The 17,093-nt window shown below is 37.1% G+C and overlaps 1 protein-coding gene across 1 annotated transcript in view; it reads left to right on the plus strand.

Moving 5' to 3' along the window:
* Positions 1–17,093, plus strand: part of LOC150090984 (voltage-gated inwardly rectifying potassium channel KCNH6-like) — a 490,763-nt gene that overhangs the window by 380,947 nt on the left and 92,723 nt on the right. The window contains exons 10-11 of the mRNA XM_090379306.1: positions 5,806–6,058; positions 8,215–8,408. Coding sequence (XP_090235432.1) covers positions 5,806–6,058; positions 8,215–8,408 — 447 coding nt within the window. The remainder of the gene's footprint in view (positions 1–5,805; positions 6,059–8,214; positions 8,409–17,093) is intronic.

Below are 17,093 nucleotides of genomic sequence, written 5' to 3' on the forward strand. Positions count from 1 at the left end.
GCCCTAGGGTTATACACCTCAATCAGATCCCCTTGCAGGTGCCTAGTCTCCAGACACTGCAATTTGCAGAGCTTAAGCCTTTCTTTGTAAGAGATACCCTTTGTTCCATTCACCAATCTCATCGCCCTTCTCCGTACTCATTCCAGCAGTTCTACATCCTTCCTAAAATGAGGCCTCCAAATCCATATACAGTACTCAAGGTGTGGCCTGACTATTGCCTTATACAAGGGGATAATCACCTCCTTATCCTTGCTAGAAATATTCCTGTATATCATTGACAAGACACCATGAGCTACTCTTGCAGACTGTCTGCACTGCTCAGAAAGGATGAGATTTTAAAGTGGAGTGTGGAATAAAGCATTTTATCCCCCACAAGAATAATTTTACTGCCATGATCTGAGCAAACACTGACATCAGAATATTTGAAACAGTAATCCAACCAAGGAAAAGAAGAATATAAATCTTATATATGATTACATCTTGCATTCTTGTAATGCCAAACAGTAAGAGGCTGAGAATTGGCCCAAGAAAAAGGTTCCATTAGAGAAGAGACGATCACTAATATGATCCGAGGTGCTTAGAGACCCATTCACCTTAACCCTCTACCTGGAAGGATTATTTGTGAGGAAAAGATGTAGAGTGTTTGCTGTGTGAGTTAGGATTGTGTGGTATTCTGGTAGGTAAATGAACAATCTGTGTGATTAGTAATTGCAAAAGCCTCAGCATCTCCACCAGCTGGTCTACATGACTAGAAAAGTGTAGCCAACTGGGGTTGTGAACGTTAAAAAAAATTACTTCACTGTTGGGAAAGTTGGACTGGAGAAAGTTGAGCTTCAAAGCAAGGAAGTTAAAGAGTTCCAAGTGATTAGTGGAATTGGAAGATTGATAGAGGCAACAGCATTTGACAAAATAAGTTAGAGAGATTTTAAGAACATCAAAAAGAGGAAATTCCAAATTACTAAATCTCTGACAGAGAATATTGAATCTTTTAATTCAAATAGGAAGCACTCCTTTTGGCCTTTATGACAGCCTCAATCCTCCTGAGCATACACTTTATCAACTTCCAATAGTTTTCAGCTGGAACTTGCCTCTATTCCTCCTGCAAGGCAACTACCAGAACTGGTTTTGAAGAAGATCATTTTTGCTGCAGCCTAATATCTAGTTCATCCTACAGGTATTCAGTGGGGGTAAAGGTTCCCACTCTGAGAAAGCTTGTCCAATTTTTCCACATCATTGTCTGCAAACCTGAGCTCTTGAGGTGTGTCACAAACATTCTTCCACAACTAAGGCTGTTTCTTTAGAATCTAAAATGCTCATTGAGCTGAAATTCAAGTCTGACTTTTGAGTGTGGGTAATTTTAACAATGTGTGGTTTTTCTGTGATAACCAGGTCCTCTGTTTTCATCTTTACAATGCTGGGATCGTTAGTAACCCCAGCTATATCCTCATATGCAAGGTGTAAAGACTGCATCCAGTATACTACAGGTGATCATTCAGATACAAACAAAAATGAGTAAGGGCTTGTGTCACTAAACAACACTAGGTGGTAACTGACTCTTGTCACTCAGTGTAGCACCATCACTTTACTTATTAGAAGTTTGTAATGTGAAAGCCATATTTTGTCTTCAGAGCTTCCCCTTTATCATGCAGTATGGGTCATGAAGTTTTTATGACCTAATGGTTATAACAAATATTCTTTACATTTTGAGGTACAGCATTAAAACAGCTTGGTCACTAGGTAGACAAGTGGACTGAATCTCTTGGTAATGCTCTGAAAGGCATCTGGATCAGCTGATCCAGATGCCTTACCCTGCCAGGTAGTGACTTGGAAGAGTCTAAATAGTGTGTATGCAAGAGGCACTGTCAAGGCCATGTTACGTTAAGATGCTGTGCCATGTGTACTTCATATTCAATAATTTCATAAATTCATAATGTTCCTCCCATATTTTTTATTTCATCTACATTAATGCATCATGAATAGTGAAATTAACTCAGCAAACTTACTTGTGGGAATTTCTAACCATCTCTAAAACTTCCTGATTCATTTCACAAATACACACTGTTTCAGTTGCAATCTCAATGATATTTGTTTCAACCTATAATCTACCAAGCTTCACTTACATTTTGTGACAAAATATCAGTTAACAGTTGCTTGAATAACCTGTCATCTCATTTCTTCTAATTATTTTCTTTGATTCTTTCTGCTTTGAAGGTAGTACTTGTGCATATATCCACTGATATTTTCTGTCAGAGAAAACCTAATCAAATCTCCTCAGACTTGTAATTCCTTTTACCCCATTGTGTCAAATTCATCTGTTGCTCTTATTGTTCTCCCAACTCTACAGATCACTCAGAACCTTTTGACCTCTATTTAAGAATCAACCTTCTGCAATCTAGCTTTCCTAGTAGTAGTACAGTAAATTTCCTTGGCAATTTTAATGTTCACAACTCTATATTGGCTTCAATTTGATAGTTGCATAAATTCAGTTAGCCAACGTTGTTCTGATAAGAATGATACTGTGCAACTATTCTATTTTAATAATGATATTGTGCAATGATTTTATTCCAACAATAAAATTCTACAAACTAATTTTTAAATGCAAATTTCTAAGATAAATTGTTTCTTCAGCCTTTTCTGTTAGCAAAATCATTAACAACTTCATCAAGGTTCACATTTTGAGAAAATTAGTGCTGGAATAATTACTGTGGCAGTAACTCCAAAACCAAACTCAAATTGCTTTAAAAGCAAAAAAATTTGATTTACCACAAAGGCATTTTAATATATATGATGTAATGTAGTGAACCCACAGAATGAAGAGTGCCTATGGCCTATGAACTCTAAAGGACTGTTGGTTGGCATTTGAACAAGCATCTGGAACAAGCAATTAGATTGTTGCCTAATTTTTATCAGTAACCTACAAATAGGTTACTAAGTAAAAAAAGTATCAAAATAGTAACAGGTTTAAAAATAGTTAAAGAACCATAAGCATATATGGTTTTTATAAAAAATGAATATATAAATATTTGTGTAAGTCTTTGCCAGGTTTTACATTTTAAAAACTGAAAAATTTCAGATATATCTTTGGCAGATAAAATCTAACTGAGTGTATAAGGCGGCTCAGTCAGATAGCTAAAAGCACTGAAACATAAATGGTGTTCATCAATAAAATTATGGAGTTCAGTAAAAATGTGTTTTATGGTAAAAACAATGTTATCATATGCTCACAGATAGGGGGATCATCATTCCTCAGCAGAAAAGAATGTGTAAGATGACTGTCCTATGTAGATCTGAGTTAGAATAACTTCCTCTTATGATTAAATTATACCAGATTACAGGCTTAATCTGGTATAATTTGTTTACAGCCTGTCCATGACATGAAAGTTGCCATTCAGAAAACAGCTTTTGTTGTATTACTTGCTAGTAGTCTGTATAGAGATCTAACAGGCAAGGATTATTTCGAGTCGCTGCTGATTTGGCAGCATTGTCGGCCAAATCAGCAGAAATTCTGCAACATCTGATGATTAAAAGGTGTGATGGTATGATGGAGGGTGTGATTAAAAGTTCAGTAATCTGATCCAAAGCTAATAAATTAATTACAGTATATTTTTAAATTAATTAAATTAAATTAATTAAATTAAAAAAATTCTTTCTAAATTAAATTTTCTTTTGATGCATGCTGCTATCATGAATGGCACATATGGTATATTGTTATATCTATATAAAATTAAATTATGATAATTTAAGTGAGAGTTTTCAGCAAAGTACAAGCATGGGAAAACAAGTTCTTCAGCAAAGTCTGTAGCACACTCTGGTGGCATTATGTAGATTGTACTGGGAGCCAACTTTATCAACAGTTGATTGCTGGCACCACCCACTTGGTTATCTTTGCTTGCCAATCCAGCTTTATCATGTGACTCTACTGAATTTTTCTGAATGTTAAATATGATAACTTTGATTCCCTTTTATATCTGTTGAGAAGCCACTTATTTTTATTCGCTAGTTTGTGCTCCCTGTTGTATTTGCTTTTATTGGCAGAGTTTCATCTGTTTCACCCATGCAACCTATCGAAATAAGTTCTTCAATGAATTTTTAAGTACACTATCCAAAATGTGTGTAACATTTTAAATATGTGTAATTGCTTATTACAATGTGAAATGCTCTCAGTTTGATATGAGTTTGCATAAACCAAAAGAAAATTTTATGAATTAATTGCTTTAACAATAGTTTGGTTTCCCTGTTTCAAAACTTATAGTTTTGAAACAGGGAAACCAAACTATTGTCTTTCAAAATTATCTGTAATTGTTATTCAGAACGTTCCCTTCCCGTTGGTCACAGTTTTCAAGCTCAAAATGATTAGCACAATTATAGTTGCTCTTTCTTGAATTAAATGCATTCAAAAGTTTTTTGGAAGCAGAACTTTAATCTTAAAAAATATATATATATTTTTTTAAGATTAAATTTTAAGAAAAAAATACACTCATGAGCCAAAACATTATGACCATCCTTGTGTCCATGAGTGGATGCATCCCACAGTAACTAGGAGTGACATCACCAACCAGCACAGCATATATACTGACAGCACAGTAGAGCCTGTCAGTTTGGCAGTACAAAACCTATGCAGTGTGAGAAGGGAAGGACCTGAAGGAGTTTGAACGGGGAATGAAATGTGTCACTAGGAGGGACCCAGCACCTCAACAAACATAGGCAATATTGGCTGTTCGAGGACCACCATAGTGAAGGTGTAGCATGAGTGGTCCAAAGAGGGACACAACCACCCAACATGCCAGGATAAGGAGACCACCACTGGTTGACAGTTGAGGTGAACAGCGGTTGGCACATGCTGTTCAGAACAACAGACAGCTCATGATCCTTCAATTAATAGCAGCCTACATCCAGGGTGCATAGAAGATATTTCTGAATATGCCATCCAACTGATGCTCTTGCTGATATGCCTATGGAGTTGGCAACCTATTCATGTGCCCATATTGACTGACTGCCATTGACACCTCTATCTGCAGTAGACTCGGAGCACTGTTTCTAGGCATTGGACAACTGTAAAATAACAACCCTCTTGAGAGAGAGTCACCTGGTCTGATGAAACTATGTTCCAGTTCCATCATGCCAATACAGCTGGAACATTGATTCATCAGACCAGTGCATGTGCAGTCAGTTTGTGAACAGCTGCAACCAGACTGCACATTTTGATGAAAACAGGCCAGCAGTGTTGTTATCATGGTTTGAGGGATGTTTTCACATCCATTACTGGGTCCCCTCCCCTCATCCCTATTGAGCACACCACCACCACTGCCAGATCCTACTTCAGCATTGTTTCAGACCAAGTTTTTCCCTACATGGTGACCATGTATCATATGGCACTGGATGCATTTGGAGTCCACACCAGTGCTTCCTTCCATTGCCAATCTCTAGGACACCCTTCTGTCCTCAGGTATTCAGGATTCATGATCAGGTATTCAGTTTTCAAGCATTGAGTGTGACCATAATGACTGACAGCCAAAGGTCATATGGTAAAATTACTTGGCTGGTTTGACAAACAAACATCAGTGAATGGGTGGTACTAGCAAGAAACTATCAACAAAGTTGGCTCCAAAAGTGTTCTACATAATGCTGCCGGAGTGCACTACAGACCTTGCCAAAGAATTTCACATTTTCTCATGCAAGTATTTTGCAGAGTTTTCTTTTCATTCTGCTGGTAATACAAATGTTACACATCATGTTTTAAGCTGCATATGATTTAATATAATAAATGTTCTAAAATAGAATGAAATATATTTATTAATTTATCAGGTGCTAAAGGGATTTCCTGAGTGCCTGCAAGCAGACATCTGCCTTCATCTAAACCGTAACCTGCTCAATAACTGCCCTGCCTTCAAAGGTGCCAGTCCTGGATGCTTGCGTGCCCTCTCTATGAAATTTAAAACTACTCATGCACCACCTGGCGATACTTTAGTTCACCGCGGAGATGTACTTACCGCCCTTTATTTTATTTCCAGAGGAACTATAGAAATTCTCAAGGAAGATATTGTCATGGCCATTTTAGGTAAGCTTATGAATTTTTTTTCCCTTTCAGAAGAAAATTTGTTTAGTGCTTCAACTCCAAACCATGAATTTAAGAATTTTTGCATTGTAATATGTAGAGAATTTTAGTGGATAAAACTGGCATAATGAATTTAGAGGAAAAGCCGCAATTGCTACAAGTGCTATAAAACATTATTGTACAAATAGTGCAAAGCTTCAATTCTGTATGTAGCAATGGTGGGGAGAAGGTGCAACAACCTGCAACTATGGAAGCATATCTCCATGAGTCATTTTGGCTATTCCTGTTACCATAGTTTTGGCTGTGTGTGGAACCCCATCAGTGGAGAAGTAAACACCATTAATAAATGAGGCATGGCTCAATAATAAGAATTATCTATAATGAGATGTTTATGGTATTGAAATTTTAAAATAGAGTCAAGACTGTGAGGAATAGCATATATTTTAAAAAAACAGCAATATGCTTCTCCATTTGGGGGTGACAAATATACCTGTTGGTTTCCATTTGGATATTTAAAAGTTGATTCACTGATGGATGAGTGGAGGCTTCTTTAACTAGAGAATTAAAGTGAAGTGGTATTGCAGTCATAGACTGTAGAAGCTAATTTTGTACTTTCCCATGGTATTGCAGTGATAGAATGGAGTTTTTTCATTCTATCAGAGTTATGACAGGTGATTGCAGAGTTATGACAGGTGATTGAACTGTGATAAAAGTTGGAAATTTAAATGTAAGTGATGCTCTCAAGAAATATGATAGCAAGCCAGAACTTGTTCTTATTACCAGGAAGTTTCCAAGTTTTGTGTGGACTGCACACAAAGGATACAGTAACTATCTTGAAAAAGAAACAGCAAGGAAGCAGTGAGGAAAGAAATGGAATTGGGGACAAAAAACAAGAACTAAACCGAAGTTCTTGAAATTAAGCTGAATCATGAAAAGGAATAAGTAGAAGTTCAAGCACATGCGTGTATCAGATAAATCTTTTGGATGAGACTAATAACAGATTAAAAAGCACACTATGGAAATGGATTTTGAAGGAGCTATTTTTTTGTGTTTTTTTATTTGTTGTATATTTTTGTATGTAACTAAAATCCTTTGTATTGTTATATTAATTTAAAAAACCCTTAAAAGTCATGGAAATGCCTCATCCAGGCAAATTCAACTATAATACAAACTGTGTCAAATTTTTTTGTTATAGACATCATCTATTTGCTTTGAAAAGATGACACCTTTGAATTGCTATGAATTCGACTTTTCCAAGAAAGTTGAATTCTGCTCAAGTGGCCTTTGGTGAAGGGTTTCCCAATAATAATAATAATTTTAAAAAATTCTTGTCTTCTTTTTTTTTAATATCAAGAAGGACATTGGTTTTCTAAATGTTTGTTTATAAACATTTCCGAGCCCTTATAGTTCTTAGCAAGTGCAATATTATTTATTATTATTATTATTATTATTAGCCATACGGTGCAAGGAAGCGTGAGGCTTTTGCTGCACCAGCCAAAAAAAATTACTGAATTACAGAGAGAGAGAGAGAGAAGTAGAAGGGAATCAACAAGAAAGAGAAGAATGATGATATCCAGCTCAGGACCCTGGGTGTGCCAAGCCCATACTCACCAGATGTGAGCCCTTGGGGTTATATGTTCTATGAAGTCCCCAAACAAACAATAATTTGTAGCACTTTGTTTTACATATTTAACTATAGAATACTATGCCTTCTAAAATTTACAATGCAGCAGTGATCTCCACCAATTTAAACAAACATCAACATACTGTAAAACTGATCATGCATGTATTCTTATATTTATATTTCTCTGTTTCATGTGCAGTGGCATGATCATATTTTGGTAATACATCTATTTTCCTTCCATTAGTTGTGCATTATCAATTTTATATATCAATAGTATTATTGCATGTTGGAAATTTTAATGTATTATTATGCTTAAATTTTGTAGCTTAAATAAAATTATTTATTCCCCCAATTTTTTTTTTTTTTTTTTTTGAGAGAGTTGTAAATTTTATGAGTGGTAATATTAATGCCTCCTCATTTATCAGTAGTGTTTATGGCTGAAATGCATTAAGATTGTGTGACTACTGCCCTAAAATATACTCCTGTTGTCATTATTATTTTATTTTTTTAAATGTTTTAAAATTTTTTTAAATAGGTAAAGATGATATATTCGGAGAGAATGCTTGCATCTACTCGACAGTAGGAAAGTCCAATTGTAATGTTCGTGCCTTGACCTACTGTGACCTCCATAAAATTTTGAGGGAAGATCTTCTTGATGTACTAGACATGTATCCTGAGTTCTATGAGCCTTTCTCCAATAATTTGGAAATAACTTTTACACTCAGAGACGTAAGTGATGGTAATTAATCATGGAAACACCATCTGAAGTATTTTTTTTCTTTGTTTACTGCTAACACTCTCTGATATTATTATATTTATTTTGATTTTTTAAATAATTTTATTTTTAGAATATTTGTTCTGTTCATGATTAGAAATAGAGATTATCAATTTAAAATTGAATTCCTTTGGAAATTAAGTTGTCACAGTACTATATGACCAAAAATATTTAGACACTGCCTCTATGAATATTGTGTACTTTGCCAGAGGTTCACAGTGCATGCATATCAACTAAGACAACCATGTATGAATCTTATGGAGCTGCCTGTATAGTGACAGTATGTTAGAAGCTAACATACTGGTATTAGTTTTGGATTGGACATTATAGACTTTTAACGTGGTATGGTGGCTTGAAACCAAATTACAAACCTTTATGTATGCACAAAGGTTAGTGATGTGCCATCCAGCTACCTCTGTGACTTGTCTGAAAAAAAGTGACTGGATGGCTTATTTCTGATCAGTGCTTCATGTATATGAAGCACTGATCACAAATATGGCTTATTTCTGATCAGTGCGTCATGTATATCATATATGGAAAACAACTGTCAATATGTCAAATATCATTTGAGAGCTGCATACCATAGGTTCAATGGTAGGGCAGCTGCACATAAGTCCAATATCAATTACCATTACAAAATAACATTGGGAGTTGTCATTCCCATTGTTAATGGGCTCTGCAACAGTGCTGAAAGTGCTATGGTGTGACTAGTCTCACTATACAATGTTTCTCTTTCTGACAGTGGTGTTTTGAGTATGTACAGAGATTGCCTGAAGAGTGTTTCCTGTTGGAGTGAATTATATCTTGACCATGAAGTTTGGTGTAGGCAATCTAATAGTCTGGGGATGTTTCAGACTGAATTACATTGGTAGTAGTTCCTGCAGCATTTAAGTCCCCAATACACTTGAACGTTTTAGACAATTATGAAACAGCTGCACTGTGTTAAGTTTTACAGGAATGGAGCTTGTCAGTCAGCACATGGTAAAGGCATAGGCTTGAGTTCCATTGTGAACCAAAATTGAGAAAGCATTTCTCTCAAAATTGGAGAAAATTTTATGGATATTTTTTCACCTCATGGCTAAGTTTCTTGTATTAAGGGTGCATGTGTAATCCCAGAAACTTGTGAGAAAAACATATATAAAATTTTATACTTGGATATTAAACTCTGTTAGTTAAATAAATAAAAAGTAATAAATAGGAACTGAAACCTTGCAGAAAATATTAATAATAGTAACCTGTCAATAATTCATAGAGTCAAATTATTATTATCATTAGTAGTAACAGTAGTGGCATATGATACAAGAAAGCAAGCTTAAAAAGCAGATGCCAAAAAAAATCACCCTTCCCACATCATCTGTTCATCCTCTCCAGTACTTTATCTAGTTCTTCCTTGAATTTATTCAAACTAGCCACTTCCACAACAGCAGAAAAACGTTTGTTCCAACAATCAACCACCCATCAGCTGAAGGCAAACCTCTGTAGATCTGTCCTGAAATCATCCTTTCTCAATTCGAATTTATGTCCCCTCATGTGTGTAGTCAGAACAAAAGGAAAAACGCCATCATATTGAGCTTTCCCAATCCATTTAAGGCATTAAACACCTCAATCACATTAACTTGTAGGTGCTTGGTCTCCAGATGCTGCAATTTGCAGAACTGAAGCCTTTCTATGACAGACCACCCTTTCATTCCCTTCACTGATTGATCTCGTTGCACTTTACTGCACCCATTCGAGCCTACCTACATCATTCCTAAAATGAGGCCTTCAGACCTTTATGCAGTACTCAATATGCAGAATAACTATTGCTTCGTATAAGGGGATAATCACCTCTATATCTCTGCTGACAAAGTTCCTGTATATCTTTGACAAAACCCCATGAGCTGCCCTGGCAGTCTGTGTGCATTGCTTGCTCAGTGAACCTCATACCTGACTGCACAATTACCCCCAGATTTTTTTAATTTTCCACCACCCTGTGAGTGTAGTACAACACAATTGGTATGTTAATCTGGGATTACTACTACCCATATGTAACACCTTGCACTTATCAATGTTAAACTTCAAATGTCATATCTCAGCCCATCTGCCTAATTTTTTTAGATCTTATTGCAGAAGCTTACCCCAATTATTACCTGCCATTAACCACTATACCAACCTTTGTATCGTCTGCAAACTTAGACGTTAAGCCTGATATACCTTCAACAACAATATACCATTGTTGTTTTATATATTTATTAATGATACTGTTGAACTTATATCCCCTGATATACCTTCAACAGTATCATTAATAAATATATAAAACAACAATGGGCCCAGCACTGAACTGTGTGAGAATCCAATAATAAAATAAGTCCGTGAAAAGCAGTGTCCATTAATAACTAATCTCTGTCTTCTCGTCGAGCCATCCCTTTATCCAGAGCAGTAACTTGCACTTAATGCCACACTGCTCCAATTTGTACAGCAGTCTTTTATGTGTAATAGTATCAAAAGCTTTCCTGAAATCCTGATATCAAAATTATTTTTGCATCCATTTCCTTCATTACTGCATCATTGTATTCAATCAGACTGGTCTGACAAGACTGCCATTTAACAAATTCATGGTGTGACTGCAGTAGTATAATTTCATGCATGATGTGACTGCAGTAGTATAATTTCATGCATGATGTGACTGGATGCAGTATAATTTCATTCCTGTCTAGATAGCCCTGCATGACTTCTTTAACAAGAGACTCCATTATTTTCCCCAGAATAGAAGTTAAGCTAACAGGTCTGCAATTATTCATGTCACCTTTTGATCCCCCTTTGTGAATTTGGGATACATTTGTACATCTCCAGTCCATAGGCACCTCCCCTGAATCTAGAGATCTCATGATTATGGCTAAGGGTTTGCTAACCTCCTTTGCTGCCTCCCTTAATATAATTGAATGGCTGTCATCCACCCCAGGTACCTTTTTTATGTTAAATTTCAACAATTTCTTTTTCACTTTCCTCTCAGTTAACACAAAATCAGTTAACACCCTATTAGATTTTGATGACCCTCTAGCATTACTCTCACTAAAGAACTCATGCATGAATATAGATGCAAAATACTATTGTTTTTTAGTAACATGAGCAAGATCATCAACAGCTAAATTTCCATCAAGTGGACCAATGTAATTCAACCCCTTTCTTCTATTATTAATATAAATAAAGAAGTCTTTGCTGCTTTTCTTCTTTCTTTTTTTTTTGCTAGAGACCTCATAATCTGCCTTAGTTTTCTTAACCACCTTTGTGACTTGATTACAGACTACCTTACACATGCCATATGCTTCTGTACCTTCTGATAATTTATATTAATCTCAGGCATTTTTCTTCTCTGCCACAAGCCTCATCAGTTCATCTAACATCCATTTAGTTCTAAGCCCTAAATGGTATTTCTTAGTTCCTTGAATGCTTCCCATTTAGAATTTGGTGTTAGTAACACCATCAGATGGTCCCACTATATGGAATTTAAAAACTGAATGAGACCACTGCAGTCCCCCTTAGGAAAGCAAAAGCCCTTACCTGACAGTACATAGTTGTCTATGTCAATCCTGCATGAGCACACTGTGATCACTGCCACCCAGTGGGTCTTTTACCTGCAGATTCTTTAATGCATGAAGATATCATCATCATACAAGTTTCTGGCGACGGCCGAGTAACTGGTTACAATAAATTTATTAAAATAAATAAATGACATATACATAAAATAAAACAGAGATAAAATAAGATAAAAGCATTAAAATACAATAAGATAAAAGCATTAAAATACAATAAGATAAAAGCATTAAAATATATTATAATAAAAACATTAAAAAAGGAAGAGTATTATCAACCTCTAGTTCAATCACAAACTGAATTACAGGTGAGAGGGAATTGAGATATTGCAGCAGTCAAGATTTCAATCCCCGAGAGAAAATGGCAAAGATATCATCAACATAATGACACCAGAGAGTAATAGGAATAGGTCAGTTCAAGAAAATTTGACTCTCAAGTTGCTCTGTGGTGATATTGGCCATGATAGGACTAACAGGGGCACCCATAGCTGTGCCCTGTATTTGGTAAAACAGAGAATCATTGAACATGATCACCCCCCTGTTAAACACAGATTGAGAGCAGTACAAATATCATCTGTAGAGAGTGAGGTTCTGTCTTCCAATGTGGTATCCCTGCTCAAAAGACGTCTCGCACAGGCAATAGCTTGTTGTACAGGAACAGAAGTGAACAGAGAAACTACATCAAAGGAGACCATAACCTCGCTCTCAGAAATAGTAAAATCTTTGATAATATTCTTCCTTTTTTGGATGTCTTAGTCCAATGCATGGATTAGCGTTTAGTAACTTCCATTTTTAGGAAGCCAATGTGTGCAGGCCAATTTACCAATTATGGGTCTTCACATGCCCCTGGTCATGGTCATTTGCGTAGCACTGCTTTCACTTTATTCTCCCATGCTTGGATGCACTCTAGTTTGACTGGTGATGGGCAATTGGAGATTTCCAAAATTGGGGCAGAGCTTTCAAATTGTGGTTATCCACCTCAGGTTCTAGATAGATGTTAGCTTCAGGCTCACAAATTTGTTACACAATCTAACCCTCCTCACGTCAATGAATTTATCTCTACTGCCTACATTCCCTATTATCTGGGCGTATTGGAACATCTTGTTATGATTTTGCATCTCCATCATATACAATGTGTGCAACTTCCGAGGAGGAAATTACAGTCTGTTATTTCTAAGGTGAAACACCTGTTCCTCCTTTCCTACGAAGTGGTTCCATATACTACATTATGTATCCAGATTGTGGGGGATATTATGTAGGTGAGTCTGGCAGAAGATTGAAAGACCAGGTTTCTGAACATGAGGTGACTCTGCAAACTGATAATTTTGAACACTGCAGTCGTACATCATTATTGGGTTGAACAGCACAATCTTGATCCCCCACGGGATATTGAAATTGTTGACTATTCACGTGATTACCGCCAGCGCTCATGGCTTGAAGCACTGCACATAGCTATCAATAACAGTGTTATGAATCTCGTGTCAATGAATTTATCTCTTCCGACTACCCCTATTATCCGGGCATATCGGAACACCTTGTTAGGATTTTGCATCTCCATCATATACGATGTGTGCAACTTCCAGGGAGGAAATTACAGTCTGTTATTTCTAAGGTGAAACACCTATTCCTCCTTTCCTATGGAGTGGTTCTGTATACTGAATTACGTGTCCAGATTGTGGGGGGTGTTATGTAGGTGAGTCTGGCAGAAGATTGAAAGACCGGGTTTCTGAACATGAAGTGATTCTGCAAACTGCTAATTTTGACCACTCTGCAGTCGCACAGCATTATTGGGTTGAGCAGCACAATCTTGATCCCTCACAGGATATTGAAATTGTCGACTATTCACGTGATTACTGTCAGTGCTCAGGGCTTGAAGCACTGCACATAGCTACCAATAACAGTGTTATGAATCACATGAGGGCAGTGCACTTGCACCCTATTATGGAATGTACTGTATTGCAGTGCAATAAGCACTGACAGTCATCATGTGTACATAATTCTGTTCTACCAACACCAGACTCTTGATACATGACCATGCTCAACAGACTTTTGTAAGCAACCAACAATATATACTGGAGTACACCATTCACCTTCGTCTCGAAAGCTTCTGTATATTTAATTTTGAAGGAATATCGTGTAAGAAAGAAAGGGAAGTTGGACAGAAATGTGAATCCAGATGAAATTCAACAAAAGTGTTTCATTATGCCTGGGAGTTCTCAAACTGCACCCAAAAAAAACTCGAGCTGAAATAATGAAGGAATATCGTGAACAGAAGAAAAGGAAATTAGAAATTCAAACTATTCCGAATCATAATGAAATTCAACCACAGAGTTCTACTATGCCTGATACTTATCAGGAATCTAAAACTCCAGCAGAACGAATGCACAAAAAAAAGTGAAATTAGAAATGGCTAATAATGGCTAACTGCCAGAGTGTGATACCATGGATTTATCCAAGATATCAGTATACAACTCAATATTGATGATGCTATTTTGTTATTTTTGGAATTATAACTAATAGCCCAGTCTGAACATTAGAAAGAGTCCTCACATCATGACCCTACCTCCTTTGAACTTCATTGCAGGCACGTATAGTGCTTCCCAGTTATTCTTCATATACACTTGCCTGTCTGATCTTAGGCTGCGTAATGCAAGTTGTTTTCCATAGAAACTGCTTCCAATGTTCTTTGGTCCAAGAATGATGGTCTAGGCATCACATAAAATTAAGCTTGATGTTCGTTGGTGTGATGTGGGAATGTGTAAGCATTAGCATTAGCATTAGTAGAGGCATATGATGCAAGAAAGCAAGCTTATTCAGCATCAGCCAAAAAAAAAAAAAAAAAAAAAAAAAACACATACCACTCCCATTTCACCCCTCCGTTCATTCGAAATACCTGTCCAGTTGAGCTTTAAATTTGTTTAGGCTATCAACTTCAACAACAAGTGATGGAAGTTGGTTCCACCAACCAACCACCTGCTGGCCAAAGGCAAATTTCCGCACATCTATCCGACATCCGTCCTTCCTCAATTTGAATTTATGCCCTCTGAGGTGATTATTCTGAGCAGGATGAAGAATCCCATTGGCATTGAGCATGCTCAAACCATTCAAAGCCTTATACATCTCTATCAGATCACCTCGCCGGTGCCTAGTCTCCAGACTCTGTAATTTGCAAAACTTAAGCCTTTCTTCGTAAGAGCAACCCTTTGTTCCATTCACTAATCTTGTTGCCCTTCTCTGTACCCGTTCCAGCAGCTCTACATCCTTCTTGAAATGAGGCCTCCAGACCTGTATACAGTACTCAAGATGTGGCTTAACCATTGCCTTATACAAGGGAATAATCACCTCCTTATCCCTGCTAGAAAAATTCCTGTATATCATTGACAAGACACCATGAGCTACTCTTGCAGCTTGTCTGCACTGTTCAGAGAACTTCATATCTGCCTGCACAATTACCCCCAGGTCCTTTTCATTCTCCACCACTGTCAGTGTAGTACCGCAGAGTTGATACGTTGCTCTGGGGTTACTGTTTCCCATATGTAGTAATTTACATTTGTCAATGTTAAACTTCATTTGCCACCTCTCAGCCCATCTGTTCAACCTTTCCAGATCCTGTTGCAGCAGCATAGCATCAGTAGTGTCCTTAACAACCCTGCCAACCTTTGTATCATCTGCAAACTTGGACATTAAACTTGATATCCCATCATCAATATCATTCATAAACACCGAAAACAACAACGGACCCAACACTGAACCCTGAGGAACTCCACTAATAATATTAGTCCACATTGAGCAGTGTCCATTGATTACCACTCTCTGTCTTCTGCCACTCAACCATCCCCTTATCCATAGCACCAATTTGCCTCCAATGGCACACTGCTCCAATTTGTGCAGCAGTCTTCCATGTGCAACAGTATCAAAAGCCTTTCTAAGATCCAAATATATAATATCAAAGTTATTCCCTGCATCCAGTTCTTTTGCGACTACATCATAGTATCCAATCAAATTGGTCAGGCAAGACCTGCCCTTAACAAAACCATGCTGCGTCTGAGCTATAACTGAATTCTTGTCTAGATGATCCTGCAGTGCTTCTTTAACCAGTGCCTCCATTAATTTACCTGGAACAGAAGTTAAACTAACAGGTCTATAATTACTTGTGTCAGCCTTTGATCCTCCTTTGTGAATTGGGGTTACATTTGCACATCTCCAGTCTATGGGTACCTCCCCTGAGTCTAAAGAAGCTCTCATAATTATGGCTAGGGGTTTGCTTACTTCCTTTGCTGCCTCCTTTAATATAACTGGATAGATCCCATCCACCCCAGGTGCCTTTTTTATGTTTATCCTCAACAATCTCTCCTCCACTTTCCTCTCAGTTATTACAAAATCATCCAGCTCACTGCCAATGTTTACTTTACCTACATCATTCTCCTTCCTGAATAACTCCTCATGCGTGAATGTAGACGCAAAATACTCGTTTAGATTGTTAGCCACCTGAGCAGGATCCTCAACTGTTGAACCATCAATATCCAGTGGACCAATCTGATTCATCCCTTTCCTTCTTGAGTTTAAATATGTAAAGAACTCTTTTCTGTTTTTCTTTGCATCCTTTGCCAAGGATTTTTCGTAGTCTGCCTTTGCCTGCCTAATCTCCTTTGTGACTTGGTTACAGACCAACTTATATCTATCATAGGCTTCCATGTCACCCATTAATTTGTATGTATCCCATGCATTTTTCTTCTCTGCCACATGTCTCATTAGTTCATCTGACAACCATTTAGGCCTAAACCTTGAACAATATTTCTTAGTTGGTATGTAAAGCCTGGTAGCCTCCAAGATTAGTTCCTTGAATGCTTCCCATTTTGAGTTTGCTGTTGGTAACATCATCAGTTGGTCCCACTGTATAGAATTTAAATACTGTCTCAGACCATCATAGTCGCCTTTACGAAAACAAAAACCCTTCCCTTTACCTCTGATGGTAGTTACCTCCTTGAGTAAATCCCACTTCAACACACTGTGATCACTGCCACCTAGTGGTTCATTTATCTGCAGATTCTTAATGCATGAAGAATC

The sequence above is a fragment of the Mastigoproctus giganteus genome, chromosome 1, assembly GCF_048544385.1.
Source record: "Mastigoproctus giganteus isolate SK-2022 chromosome 1, ASM4854438v1, whole genome shotgun sequence".
NCBI classification, from domain to species: domain Eukaryota; kingdom Metazoa; phylum Arthropoda; class Arachnida; order Uropygi; family Thelyphonidae; genus Mastigoproctus; species Mastigoproctus giganteus.